We start from the raw sequence: 15,797 nt of genomic DNA on the forward strand, positions 1-15,797 counted from the left end.
CAAAACTATTATAATATTGATAATAAATCAGCATACTGGAATAATTTCTGAAGGATCATGTGACACTGAAGACTGGAATAATGATGCTGAAAATTCAGCTTTGCATCACATGAATAAATTATATTTTAAAGTATATTAAAATAGAAAAGCATTATTTTAAATTGCAATAATATTTCACAATATTACCGTTTTTTTCTGTGTTTCTGATCAAATGAATGCAGCCTTGATGAGCAAAAGAGACTTCTTTTAAAAACATTACAAATCTTACTGATCCCAAACTTTTGAAGGGCAGTGTACAAAACATATAAGATTAAATGAACAGCTCCCATAACTGTGGATATTGTCAGTAGGTGGCGCCAAATACTGCAAAAATGGTAACAGACCCAGTGTTGCCAACTTAGCAATTTATTTGCTAAATTTAGCAACTTTTCAGACTACCCTAGCAACTTTTTCTTCCAAAAGCACCTAGCAACAAATTTAGCAATTTTAAACATTTATTTGGCAACTTTTAGCAACTTTTGATAAGGACATTTTCATTCAAATTACACAAAAAGAGGAAACCACAGATGCCTAACAGTACACACATCACGAGAATTGAGTTAGCTGCTATTTGCAATTGTTCAATTTAATAATAATAATAATAATTGAATAATTTGATAATTGAATAATTGTTCATTTATGATAAACTTTGTTAGTAGCTTGTACCTGCGATTGTTGATCAGTTAGTACACTGTAAGAAAAATGGAAAATCTTTCAGGACATTATCCATTATCCATCATCCTTTGTAACCCTGTAACCCGAAAACACAATGCGTAATTTAAAATGCAGGTAAAAAAAACCATTACGGAAAATTCTTTCATATTAACATAGTAGATTGTGCCTTATTTTTACAGACTTTTCTTAGAGTGTAGCATACTAACTAACTACTAATACACTGCTTCAAGCATAATTGTTGACAATGTGTAGAGTTTACTAGCTACTAAAAAAAGTTAAATTGTAATAATTTAAAAATGTGTAAGTTTTCAATAATTCAATGTATTTAAAAATAGTTACGTATATTTTAATATTATATCATGCATATTATTTTACAAACAAATCTAAATTAACATATATAAAATATATTTTTTGCTGAGATTTGATGATGTGACAATTTTGCGTCGTGATTACGCAATGACGTCATTGAGCAATGACATCACAACGTCATTTAGCAACTTTTAGCAACACATCGACCTTCCTTTAGCAACTTTCTCTGAAAATTAGTTGCCAACACTGAACAGACCACCTTGCATATTATTTGATTAACAGTCAAACCTGTCAATTCTCTCACCAGTCGCCTTTTTCAGCTCTTCCTTCACCACCCTCTTTTCTGAGCGCAGTGACAACAGGTTCTTCTTGATTACTTCTTTTTCTTTCTCGAGCTGCTCTTTCTCATTGAGACACCGTCGTGCATCTTCTTCTGCCCTCGTCTTTCCATATTTACCGTAGTGATTCACAGCTACAACAAAAATAAGACGGAATTGGTCATAAATGGTATTTAATCAGAAAAGCTATGATTGTGTTTGAATATATGTCTAGATGATGCTGAAAGCATCAACCAAAAAACAAACAAAAAAAGTGATTTTCCAGTGGAAACAACTTACAGGAACCGTGTCGCTTCACTGTGATCTGTGTGTCACCCTTGGCTGTATCCACACTGGACATAGAGGAATAACGCTTCAGTTTAGACTGATTGTCATCTACCTGCTGGTGGAAGAGAGACAGAGTAGAGGGGGGGAAATGAGGAGTAATTACAGCTTGTGTGGCAACAAAACAAAATGTAAACACTTTTTGTTAACTTCTTGGTTTTCAGTATGATAGTATTTACTTCAGCATTACACAATGTGCTTATTTAGGGATTTCCTGAAAAGTTCCTTTTTAAAAGGACATGCTTGCAATGACAGAATATTAGTAGCTGACTAGACATAACAAAGACTGTTGCATTTTAGAGAATAAACCAGAGAAAATAAATATTTGTTGCTGCCTTTCGGGTTAATTCGGAAAATGAACTAAAACTCTGAGAGAACTGTGGTTATTCTCCAGTTAACTCCAGAAACAACACCTAACTTGGCTGAAACATTCTTTTCAAATGTCATAAAAATCTCTAAGTAACCTCTGACACACAGCAAAAACGATCAGTTTTCATTATACTCTTTAATCATGAACGCCAAAAATGTACACTATTGTTCAAATGTTTGGGATCAGTAAATAAAAAAATAAAAAATTAAATGAAATTTCTTATGCTCAACAAGGCATTTATTTGATAATAATACAGTAAAAATAGCAATATTGTGAAATGTTATTACAATTAACTTTTCAATCTGAATATATTTCAAAATGTGATTTATTGCTGTAATGGAAAAGCTGAATTTTCAGCATGATTACTCCAGGCTTTAGTGTCACATGATCCTTCAGAAGTCATTTTAATATGCTGATTTGGTGTTAAAAAACATTTCTTATTATTATTCAATTCAATTCAATTTAAATAAATACATGTTTAATTCATATGTGATATATTTTTAACTTAACACCTTACCAACACACTTTCGTAAGGTACTTCATCATAAGTCCGTGGATCTGTGGAGGTGCTGCTAGAGGAGGTCGCCCACCTATGGCATGAAAAATGTAATAAAACAAGAATTAGCATGAAAATTCCACAAATCTGTGAGTGAACTACTTTACACATTCCAACTGGAACAGGCTAAATATCCTCAGTTCTACTCAAAGTCAAAGTCAAAGTCAAAGTCTTTATTGTCAATTCTGCCACATGTACAGCACATACATACAGAGAATAGAAATTGTGTTAATTGTGTTACCTTGGTGCATACAGTTAACACTTAACACTAACAGTAGACATAATACAGATAAATACAGTTTAAATATATATAAAATACAACCTATACAATATACAAGTAAAAAAAAAAAAGAAAAAAAGAGAGAGATAGAAAAAGTGGCATAAGGCACATGGCAGTTATAGTGCAAACCAGTGATATAAACAACTGTGAAGATATAACGAGTGTAGTGCAAAAGAGCATATCAGTCTGTTAAAGTGATAAAGAGAAAACTCTTTACTCACAGAAAAGAGTGTCGTGCTGCGTTCTGGATGCTGCAGATGGTGTCCACATCCACATAGTCATAATGCAATGCCTCAGGGGTGGTAGCGCTGCCTGCTTCAGCTAACAAAACCCCCAGCCAGCGGCCCATCTCCACAGAACAGCTCGCCTGAAGTTGATTACATTACAGAATTACCCATATGCTTTTTTAAATGAAACATCTTACAATGTAACAGAAGATCCATAGTTTTTACCTCCAGGGCGGCCACTTCTTTGCTCGCTCGCATGATGCGGAAGGCAAAAGGATGTTTGGGTCCAAAACCGGGTAAGACTTCTACACCATGGAGGGCTAAAGCACTCACATGGGTGTGAATGTCCCCTCTGTCCTTATGGAGATACAGAGTCCCATTCCTCACACAACACCAGCGCTCCTTCCAACACTGGTTGACCAGGATTCAATGACTTTTTCAGGCCTGGAAATCACCATTTTTAAATTCCCTGATATTTCCAGGTTTTCCACAACAATGGGAACCCTGGATTTCCTACATAACTGTGCATGACTTTCTTCTCACATAATAAAATCATTTAAACTCATTTATTTAGTTAGTAAATAGCCATTATATTATGTCATATATTGCGATGAAGCACCTTGAGCCAGCTCTCGGCCTGTTCTTTGCTCTGTACAGCCAGCACTAGTGCCTCTCCTCCCAGCATGGAGAAACGAAGCTCATGCTTCTTGCGGCGTCCATCTTTAGGCACATAGATGACATTGCAGAGATTCAGGGGGAGGTCAACGTGTGGAGAGCGATCTTTGGGATTCTTGAAGCACTGTGGAGAATAAATGCTATGTTTAGAGCTTGCCGAATTGATCAGATGTTAGATTGTCTCCCTTCTTTTAACAGTTCCAGTGCGATTCACCTGAAGTCTGTTCTCACGAATGATTGTTAGCTGCTTAGCCCATTGACCGAAGCGTTTCTTGCGAAGCAGGAAGGCGCATTTGCGACAGTCTTTCATTTGACCGACTGGACTCTCCTCTGAGGGCCATTGGTGCGTCCTCTCTCTGCCTTTAGTTTCCTCATCCTCTTCATCGTAGGATTCATAAGAACTGCTGAGTGCATCTGAATCATTGTCTGTTGACATCAACAGCTATTAAAACTCTATACAAATGTAGCACATTTTCATAGGCACAAGTATAAAAAACAGCACAGGTTCCTTACAGGAGTTTTTGCTGGCCCCGTTTAGACGAGTAGTTGGGTAATTGTTGTCAGCGTCTTCATAATAAGCATCCTCTATTGAGTTTGGAGGGCTGGAGTTGTCTAGTAAATAAGTACACTGTGTTAGGTTTCATAATTGTCTGTTATTGTGCCATCTTAGGCTTGAATGTGTTTGCACGTACTGCGAGTAGTTATATACTGGGGTGCTGTGCCCGGTCCAAGCGGGACGGCTTCTTCATAGTAATCATCAGGAGGAGGTGTGGTAGGGAGGGGAGGGGGTGTGTCTGTGGGACTCTGACAAAACAAAACCAAAAATTATTCAATTTTCTGTCTAAAACACTATTAAATTTGCTTTTAATTATTCTCGTTTGGCATACACTGACTGTGAAAAGTCGATTTATTCCTTGATTAATAAAATTATTAAGTTCTTTAAAAGACCTACTAGTCTCACACTTTTGAACGGTAGCGTATGTTTTTGTATTTGATACATATTCTTTTACCGATTTTGTGGGTGGGTGCTTGGACGCCTCCTCTTGCTCCACATCTTTCATCTCTTCAGGCGAGTCCCTGAGATCCTGCAGGTCACAGTCTGAGAACAAACATCAAAACTGAACAATTACAAACACATGCAATACATATGACATCCTGGGAATATGATTCAAACAAAGCTGCCATTCTTTCTGCTATTTTTAGCAGCAACTGCAAGTTTTTATGTATTACAATGTTTTATATGATGTTTCGCAAAACTGTTGTATAAATACAGAAAAAAATATGTTATTTGCTATAAGGAATTTCGTTATTTTCACAAAAAATATAATGTTCAAGTTTTAGTAAATACAGCAATATACTCACCAAATTCTTCAAACAATGATTCAACAAAGCTGGTACCATTTCCACAGAGAGACGTGTTCATGTATATGAAGTCTGATCCATTCACTACAAAATAAATTAATAAATAAACAAATAATTTAATTAATTAGCAAAGTGTGTTTTACCCTTCATACATACATTCTTACATGAAATACAACAGAGGACATCAATCATAACATACACTTTATTCCTATAATTTTTTTAGAGTGAACTTTTTAGGAATCATTTTTAGACCTTTTCTTCAGAGTAATTTTGCTGCCTGAAATACTTTGACATTGCTATAATTATTAATGTGTGAATCTCTTTAGCGAGGCCTTGGCCAAGCATTTCTGCTCAGCTGTTATGTATTTGCTGCTCAATCTCACCGGATGGCTGCAGCTGTTTGACCAAGTTTCTGACCACACTCATCTTCTCTGCCGTGGCTGAACTCACGCTCTCGTTCTCCAGCAGCTTGAGAAGCAAACTCAGCTCCTTTACCAGGTGCTCCATACCTGCACAGAGATTCAAGACAAGGACAGGATCAGTGACCAGAAACATGTTTGCAGAAGCTGACATGGGAACGTCACTAGTGCTCTTAAGATTTGTGAACCCCATTGCACTTATATACATCAGATGATCTAAATACTTAAGCAACTTTCATTTATTTTCGAATCATGTTACTAGGAGTGACTGGGCATTTCCATCAGCCCATTTGAGCTTTTTAAAATCCGTCATGAGGTAGGCCTCAGCTGTTGGACATCTGATTTCTTTGGCTGTTTGTTGAGGAAACCTTGCCAAAAGGCCAAACATGATATCCCGAAGGTTTAATGCAATAAATAAGAAATATTGATTTCTTATGGTAGCACTCTTCCAAATCAGTGCACGGTGTACAATAGCTGCACTGTTATGAATGGCCTAACAAACACAGGAAACAAGAGTTGTCTGTAGGTGCGGGCATATCTAATTCATTTTATGAAGGAAACCTGAGGAAAATAGCTTGAATTTCTGGACCTGAAAAATATAGATGTATACTGGTTTTAAAATCCTGATCAGCATTTACTGGTGATTTAATACTTGAGTTCTTTTTGGGGTCTAAGAGACTCTATAAAAAAGTTTTCATAGTGTTATGGGAACTGATTATAAATAAAATTTCAGCTTGATGACAAAAAAATAAAATAAAATCCATTACTTATGTTCGTGGTCTGACAGTGCCCATGTATATTTGATTTTACATAATTTATTTACAATGTAATTTTAATAATTTAAAATGACTGAATTATTTCAATATTTTATTTAAAAAAGAAAATAATTATCAGATTTTTGACTGGTGTAAACAGAGTAAAGGTTCAAGGGAGATTTCACCCAAAAAGTTGTTCCAAACCTGAGTTTCTTTCTTCTGTTAAACATAAAAGAAGATATTTTGAAGAATGTGGGTAAGCAAAAAGTTGTTGTTGGTCCCCATTGACTTGCATAGTATAGAAAAATTGTCAATAGGGACCAGAAACAGTTTGGTTAACCATATTCTTCAAAATATCTTCTTTTGTATTTAGCAGAAGAAAGAAATTCATACAGGTTTGGAACAACTTGAGGGTGAGTAAATGATGACAGAATTTTCATTTTTTTGGGTGAACTATCCCTTTCACTAATACTAGTTATCTTTGTCAGTTATTAATTGATTCTGAGAATGATTCTACATTCTATTAATGTTACTGGAAGAAGTTTGTTTATAACTTTAAGAAAACTTTGCCTGAACATTATCCAAAGTTCTATACGTTCCCTGTTAGCTGGGAAACAGATTAAAGAGATCAGAGTCACACATCTTTCATGCTAAGGAATAAAAAGCAGGGGTAAGTACCAGAAACACATGTAAGCACTTCACACCACACCCCGACTCTGCTCAAGAGAGAGGGATGGGAAAGGAAAAGCCCCTTTTCAAGGCTACCTGCCACACATTTGGCTTTGCTGATCTAGGAATTATTATTCTTGGCCTCAAGTAATTACTGCAATATGTGACCTTTCTTTTGCTTTTGCCCTGAACGTGTTTTTTCTATCTGTCTGGACCAGATCAAAAAACCTGTTGCATAGCTCATGTTGTTTCTTTTCTAGACCCTCACCGCTCCGAAAACAAACACTGCTTTGAAGCAGAGGTCGCAAACCACTATGCAAACAAGGGGAATTCAAAATAAAGGATCTTTTCTGGGCTTGCACTTCTATTTTGAGGATCATCCTGTTCATTCAATATTTCTTGGTATCCAAATGTGCGACCTACATGTTACAGAGTCCATGTCACGCATATTAATGTCAATATAAATAGTAACCAAAATAGCACAATTCAAAGCTTCTTAGTAATATTTATGCTACAATTAAATATTAAACAATTAGTATACATTAAATATTACATTTTAGCATTACTCATTACTTCTAAATTGTACAGTGAAGATCAATGAAACAGTGAAGCATATAAGAGAGCTTGTGTCAGCATATGTACTTTAAGGGCTGTAAAAATTTGCTCTTCCGTGAGTCATTTAACAAAAAAACTATCCTGTGTAAGATGATGCAAGATAAACAATAGAATGAGGCCACAATTGTAAACACTTCAGTGGCTGAAATAAAACTAAAAACAACAACACTGATTTCTATTACTAGGTGACTCTGTATTGTACCATTTTAAAGGGGTCATATGATGCAGCTAAAAAGAACAGTATTTTGTGTATTTGGTGTAATGAAATGTGTTTATGCGGTTTAAGGTTAAAAAGTAGTTTCGCTTTCACAACTAAGCACACAGCGACTTTACGACGTGGCGGCGGAAACAACGAAACTACAGCGAGAATAAAAGTTACGCCTTCTTTCTTTGCGTGAACATTTGGGCGGCGTTATGCAGATCTTCCCACATAGTGACGTAGATATGTGGGGGCGTGTTAGAACGAGCCGTTTTAGGTCGGTGTGGCTGACTCTTAACTTTTATAAAGAATATCTCTTTGGATTTGAGACTTTAGTCTTTGCAACTTTACAGATCTTCTTTATGCACCAAGACCTTGTAACACTCCAAAGAGAAAGGAAAAATTGAAATCGCATCATATGACCCCTTTAAAAAAATTATGTGGTTCACACAAAAATGAAAATTTGCTGAAAATGGCCATCCAAGATGTAGATGAGTTTGTTTCTTCATCTGGAGAAAATTATAGATCCTCTGCTTTGAATGATGTATTTATCTCTTACAAACATGCAGCTTTTCACTTCACAAAACATTAACTGATGTACTGGAGTTGTGTGGATTACTTGTGGATTATTGTGATGTTTTTATCAGCTGTTTGGACTCTCATTCTGACGGCACCCATTCACTGCAGAGGATCCATTGGTGAACAAGTGATGTAATGCTAAATTTCTACTAAATCTGTTCTGATGAAGAAACAAAAGTTGCGTCCAATTTGCATATTTGTGCACTATTGGCATTTTAGTGTGATTAGTGTGTTCACACTGAAAATATTAAGCAACAAGAAAAAGTGCACTTCAAACGCCTGGATGATTCAATTAAGTAACTGAAAAAAACTAAGTGTGGAAGACTCTGATGTTGGATGATAAAATAAACGTATATAATTTATACACTAGACAGTTGAGTACATAGAATAAGTGCATAGTGTGTCATTTAGGACACAACTAAACTCATCTACATCTTGGATGGCCTGAGGGAGTACATTTTCAGCAGATTTTCATTTTTGGGTAAACTATTCCTTTAAGTGTACAAAAATTCAAATCATTTAAATATTAAGTCTAATCAGTTTTAATACAACAACAACAACAAAAATCCACAAATTTGGTAATTCTAGAAAGAACATATATTCCAGAATGAACATCTAAGTGCATATTATTAAAAACATGCATCCAAAAGATTAAGTGGCTCAATCAATGAAATATAACATTACTCTAGGACAAGAACCTTCCTGGTTTTTGGTCAACAAAGGAGAAACCAAATAATTCACAATGCAGATTTCCAAATGCCTTTGCACTTCTGTCAGCGCTGACAGAGATAAAGAAAGCAAGCCAATTAACTGCTCACTGGTCTCAACTGCTGAACGAGATGAGAAACCCACAATTTTCAGACAAAACCAAAACTGAGCTGCAATGTGTTGAGGAGGATTTTTGAGTTCTTTTAGTTCATGTGCATTGGTGTGATTTCTGTGGGGATGTCTGCACTGGATCAACTCTCTCTCTCACTCAATCTTTTTTTTCTCACTTCTCCTTCTACTACATTACTATCCACAATCTATAGCTAAGAAAAAATATAAATTATTAAAATAATTAAAAATGTACATTTTAAAATAAAAAATGCTATTTTTCACAAATTCTTTTTGTTTTTTACAGTTTGCTCTTTTACATTGGAAACTTTTCCAGAGTAAGTAATTTCCATATTAAATAGTCGTAAATTTGTGATCCTTCCTCCTCAAGTCCAAAACAAACTAAATTTCACTTCCGAATCTTAAAGAGTGCAAGATCTCCAAAAGGCATCACTCTAAATCACACCATTGATAAGCTATCTTTCGGTTGTCTTTCACTGAATTTGCTTAATGGCCAGTTAACTCCTCCTAAGAGTTTTCCTCTCTCTCAGAGAGCAGGAAACGTGAATGTGTATGTGTCCGTTAGAGGAAACAAGAAAAAGAGAGGGGCGGAAGAAGAGTAGGAGGCGGAAACTCCGCGAGCAGAGAGGAGGATGACTCTGTTATTGTACTGAAAGCAGTGCAATCACATCTGCAGGGCCACAGCTCTCCAGAGGGCCATTGTCTGGTTGTGCACTTGCTGACATGGGCGAGGGAGCAACCCGTCCCTTTTCGGAGCAACTCAAGTTCCCACACAACACTCTCTGTGCCTCTGTGTCTTCTGCTGGCCATGCTTCTCTTTGGAAACTGGGTCAAGTTTGTGGAACTAAGCACAGTCAGCTCAGTTACAGCTATTCTGAAGGCTCGCCTGTTTTTGCTGCCGTGCATCTCGTGTGTAATGTGTGGGAATGTGAGGTTGGTGAACCCCATCTGACTGCTTCAGTGGCTCTTTTAATGCGTCTGTGCTGTCTGCCGGCTCTCACAGACCAAAGACACATTGTATTTAAATTTAAAGTGACAAAAGACAGACCAAATGAAAATAAAGACTTCTCTCATCAACACTTTTAGTCATATATGTGACCCTGGACCACAAAACCAGTCTTAAGTCGCTGGGGTGTATTTGTAGCAATAGCCAAAAATACATTGTATGGGTCAAAATTATCGATTTTTCTTTGATGCCAAAAATCATTAGGATATTAAGTAAAGATAATGTTCCATGAAGATATTTTGTAAATTTCCTATTGTAAATATATTAAAACTTAATTTTTGATTAGTAATATGCATTGCTAAGAACTTCATTTGGAAAACTTTAAAGGCGATTTTCTCAATATTTAGATTTTTTTGCACCCTCAGATTCCAGATTTTCAAATAGTTGTATCTCAGCCAAATATTGTCCTATCCTAACAAACCATACATCCATGGAAAGCTTATTTGTATAAATGTATGTATAAATCTCAATTTCGAAAAAATTTACCCTTATGACTGGTTTTGTGCTCCAGGATCACATATGTGAATGTAATGAAAAAGATTAAGTGATCCAACTAGAGATAATTGGTTTGACCAGTTTCTACAGAGATACACTTTTCTAATCGGTAATTGGTTATAGACCCCAGCACTGCCATTACACAACAATGCATTTAGTAGGAAACAATATATTCAAATATATTAATATTCAAATGTCTTGTTTACATAAATTCACTGTTAATTATGAATACATTTTTACTTTGTCAAAAGAAAAACACATAGCATTTTAAGCTAAACAGTACAGTAGACATAAATACCTAACTAAATGAATGGGACAACTGATCGCAAAACAACTTAAAAGACAATTAATAATTATCAATATTTATATTTAATTAATTATATTTAAAAAACTATAATTACTTTTTTTAAATTATTCCAAATGTAAATAAATGTATTAAATGAATAAATTTATATTATTTATCTATTATTTATAATGATTAGATATTAAGTTATATATAATTATATATAGCATCTAGTTATATATAATATGTATAAAACTATATGTAATATATAATATAACTAGTAAAAATAATATTTTATTATACCTTATATAATACCTGTTATGTCATTATTATTCAAATGACAAATTATACATTGAAAAATGTAAAATGATTAAAATAGATAAAACACATGCATATGAATATTTAAATATAATCCTATTTCATTAATAGAAGTACATTTTTATATTTTAATGAAATAAAATGTTTTTATTGTTTTAGTTTAATTATAATTGTTATATTGTATCAGTATCCTCAAAAAAAAAAAGCATCTGTCAACCTATAGATCAAACGACCAAGTTTTTCAAGTTGAAAAAAGTACTTGCTTTGTTTAAACTGGGCACATTTTAAACAACATTCCAACTGAACTTTCATTGAGTGGCTCGGCCAAGTAGCTAGACAATGTGGCATTGTGAGGTCCAAAAGTACACAATGACATCACCTTTGAGGAAAAGAGTACAATGCAGCGCATAGCATTCAGAAATACAGTGCAAACATACATTCACCCTAATACATCACTGAACACAATCACAAACACACTAACACTTGCAAAACAAATTCTAAGGAAAGCAGCTGTGCGGTCTTGAGGTAAGGGCATTGTGGGTAAGGGGATATGTCCTGCAGCTGTAGCTTCCTGTCGGGGCTGATGACAGCCGTTTCTATCATCCCTAACCTTCTGCTTCCTATTCCTCTCCTCCACACCCCACCAAAAATGACATACCATCAGTCCTCCGCTAACTAGCACGCTCTCTCTTAGCTCCGGACCCTGCCATCTGAACCGCTTCCAACAAAACACTACAAAAATCATAGAACACACCATATCTACAACACGCACCATCTGTGCCTGTTTAGTGGTCTTATCCACAGACCATGTCGGGTTTCTCCTATAACATTGAGGAATGAGGGTTCAGATCCTACAAGCTTCATATGCAGAATACCACAACCACACGATCCTTAAAAAAGCTGATTCAGGGTGGGTGGACGTCACGTGCCATAGCTATACAGGACACACGAGTAGGGCCGATACATAGAAGCACCTTTGATGAACACCAGTCAAGGTCACATGGAGGCCACATGGATATCAGTGCGAGATGGCTATAATATAATGCTCAGTATTTTAGTGGATGACAGTTCGCTGGGTGGGGTCAATTACAGAGGAACAACAGGCCACATAATTGAAAGGGAAGGGACGAAGGCTTTGAGGATGACAACATGGTTATTGATGGCTTAATGAGCATGGAAAAAAATCCTCCTGCAACAAGTTTATATACGTTTATATACGCGTTTTATGATTGTTTACTTCATGCACTGTGCGACCACTGAAACTTGAGATGCTTCATTTAAAGTCCTAAATGTCTTTCTACCCCAAGAAATGTCTTCTGGTTGGAGGATAATGCTAACATTACAGATTCTGTAAATCACAGGGATGACGGTTTTATTCATTGGCATTCACACTCACACTTTCACTCACATAAAACATTTGGAGGATTGAGTGTCTCTTCGGGATTTGAAACCAAGTATTATGCAGTTGCTTTATGATACTCTGCAACCAACCAGAAAATGAACGGCAGTCAAGAGACACCAGAGGACTAACCTGCTCATCAGCACAAAGTACATTAAAAATAAACATGACAATGCCAAAACAAGAGAAGTGTCAGCTCATAACCAGGTTGGATTTATAGCGAAGGAACAGAGCAGCCTTTTGCTAGATCATTTCCCATCGTCTCTGTTTCTACACTGCAGTCATAAGACTTCAGGCACGCAGTCATGAGAGTTGCATTTGTACATTCTACACAACAACAACCTTGGTTGTAAAACCTTTTATTTTTATTTTTTCAGTTTTCAATTTAATTTCAGTGTTAGTAATTTTGTTATATGCTTTTGCCATTTTTCTATTTAGCTTTAATTTATTATTATTTCAGTTTTAGGTTTAGTAATTTAAGTACTTCAACTTACATGTATTCGTTTATTATTATTATTATTATTCGTTAATAACAACACTAATCTAGCAGATGGAAAACAGTTTGAAAACTGATGATGACTTTTTTTCTTAAAAGGACAGTTCACCCAAAAAGGAATATTCTGTCATCATTTCTGTCCATTATGCTGTTCAAATCTGTATGACTTTCTTTATATGTGGAACATAAAAGAAGATAATTCTGAAAAAGTGTTTTTTATGTCCATACAGTTAAAGGGATAGTTCGTCTTCGTTCATCTTCGGAACACAAATTAAGATATTTTTGATGAAATCCGAGAGCTTTCTGACCCTGCATAGACAGCAATGCAACTACCACGTTCAAGGCCCAGAAAGGTAGTAAGGACATCGTTAAAATAGTCCATGTGACATCAGTGGTTCAACCGTAATTTTATGAAGCTACGACAATACTTTTTTGTGCTCAAAGAAAACAAAAATAATGACTTTATTCAACAATTTCTTCTCTTCTGTGTCAGTCTTCGACGCATGTTCACGACAATACCACGACACATTTGTGTGTATCCTCTGCTCGTAAACAAGGAACAGTGCATCCGGGTTCTACGTCAGAATGCCGGCTTCTGCGTCAGCAGCATCACATGCATGCATCGTGGTACTCTCATAAAATTAAGGTTGAACCACTGATGTCACATGGACTGTTTTAACAATGTCCTTACTACCTTTCTGGGCCTTGAACATGGTAGTTCAAGCATCGCTGTCTATGCAGGGTCAGAAAGCTCTCAGATTTCATCAAAAAATAATCAATTTGTGTTCCGAAGATGAATAAAGGTCTTACAGGTTTGGAACGACATGAGGGTGAGTAATTAATGACAGAATTTAAATTTTTGGGTGAACTAGCCCTTTTAAGTCAATGGAGTCTGATTTTGTTTTGGAATCCACTGACTTTCACTGTATGGACAAAACCAGTTGATACACGTTTAGAATGACTAAAAAAAAGCTAAAACATGTATGCAAATCTTCCTTGAAATTCTTATCTTTCAGTTCTAATCCCTGCTCCTACCCATATCTTGGCTGCTATTTTGCATGACTAATGGGATCGAGGAAGGTTGATTAGGAAAAGCTCTTCCAGCTTTATCCCGGATCTCAGCAACTGACTTTCTTTCATTAAGGGGTTAACACGGTCATCCAAAGCAAGCCCCTGTGATGACTGCCTTTGATTTCCACCCTTTGAGGACACGAGAGCGGAAGGGCCTACAAGGACCTTTCCAGCCCTTCTGTATCGTTATAACTCTGTGTGATTTTTCTACAGACAAGAGCCGCCCTTGACGGCTGTGTTTGGGCCGAGGAATGCTGGAGTGAGAGACAGTGTCAGGCCTGTGCGGACCCATCAGGCTCACAAGCTGCTGAAGAGAGAAGCCTTTGTCTGTTTGGCCATGGGTATTTATAGATGTAAGCCATGTGAATAAGGAACTGGAGGAATCGGTGCAATTCAGACCCCCCACTCCCACCTTTCACAGTTTTCATCTTGAAAAGTCTTGCATCAAAGGCATTAAGCATATTGTCAAATATATGACTAGAATTGCTGTTAATCAATTAATCAGTGAATTAAATAGCAAAAATACCCTTAGCCGGAAGTTTGATTGACAGGCAATCTGACCAATCATAACGCAGAATCTGCCATTTTGTACGACAAACAAACCAGACAGGAGAGCATATTTAATGTCATTGGACTTGAACTTGGTGTGTGTATTGATGTCTTTCTGTGGTTGAAACAAGATACTTTCTGATGTTCATTCATGTTTATTTGGTGCTATAACTAGTAAAGAGATTATTGGTTCACGTGCTGCTTGAACTGAGGCACTATAGCGATATGTCATGACGCATTAAAGAGCCACAAAATGGTATTTATTGTTTGAATTTCTTTAAAAAAAAAAAGACAAAATTTGAAACTTGAGACTTTGTTTCATACCTGCTCTGCTTTGTCTGTTGGCGCATCATTAGTGTCCTCTTTGCTTCGCGATGTATTTTTCACTGCGTGAGAACATGATGTGTGGCGTGAGAGCGCCATGGCTTGTCAGACATAGCAACAGTAACTAAGGGAGGCGGGTCTTTGCGAAGGGTCAATTGGGAAAAAAACAAACCATTAATTTAACTACTAATGGCTGCTGAAAATTCAGCTTTGCGATCATAGGAATAAATTGCACATTAAATTATATTAAAATAGAAAAGTTGCTGTAAATGGTAATAATATTTCACAATATTACTGTTTTTACTGTAGTTTTGATCAATTAAATGCAGCCTTGGTAAGCATGAGAGACCTATTAATTAATAAATTAATTAATAAATAAATATATTTTTTAAAATAAAATAATTGTACAAAATACAAACATTTTAATTTAAAATGTACATATTACCGACCCCAAACTTTTGAACTGTTTTTGAACATAACAAAACACCAATGATTCATAACTAAAACCTTGTTTTGTGTGAACCCTTGGTATTTCTAACTGACTTGATCCTAATGATCTGAGTGGTCTGAGTGGTCTTTTATATTCAGTGAGCATATCTGCAATGTATTTAGGTCCTAGGCCATTGAG

The 15,797-nt window shown here is 35.9% G+C and overlaps 1 protein-coding gene across 1 annotated transcript in view; it reads right to left on the reverse strand.

Moving 5' to 3' along the window:
• The window catches only part of LOC107715274 (actin filament-associated protein 1-like 1), a 24,787-nt gene that overhangs the window by 4,789 nt on the left and 4,201 nt on the right, over positions 1-15,797 (reverse strand). Inside the window, exons 2-13 of the mRNA XM_016521355.1 lie at positions 5,539-5,664; positions 5,156-5,239; positions 4,804-4,892; positions 4,486-4,597; positions 4,307-4,405; positions 4,008-4,219; positions 3,738-3,917; positions 3,344-3,529; positions 3,113-3,258; positions 2,573-2,645; positions 1,641-1,743; positions 1,328-1,495 (exon numbers count right to left, since the gene is read on the reverse strand). Coding sequence (XP_016376841.1) covers positions 1,328-1,495; positions 1,641-1,743; positions 2,573-2,645; positions 3,113-3,258; positions 3,344-3,529; positions 3,738-3,917; positions 4,008-4,219; positions 4,307-4,405; positions 4,486-4,597; positions 4,804-4,892; positions 5,156-5,239; positions 5,539-5,664 — 1,578 coding nt within the window. The remainder of the gene's footprint in view (positions 1-1,327; positions 1,496-1,640; positions 1,744-2,572; positions 2,646-3,112; positions 3,259-3,343; positions 3,530-3,737; positions 3,918-4,007; positions 4,220-4,306; positions 4,406-4,485; positions 4,598-4,803; positions 4,893-5,155; positions 5,240-5,538; positions 5,665-15,797) is intronic.

The sequence above is a fragment of the Sinocyclocheilus rhinocerous genome, unplaced genomic scaffold, assembly GCF_001515625.1.
Source record: "Sinocyclocheilus rhinocerous isolate Xijiao unplaced genomic scaffold, SAMN03320098_v1.1 scaffold299, whole genome shotgun sequence".
In the NCBI taxonomy this organism is placed as follows: Eukaryota; Metazoa; Chordata; class Actinopteri; order Cypriniformes; family Cyprinidae; genus Sinocyclocheilus; species Sinocyclocheilus rhinocerous.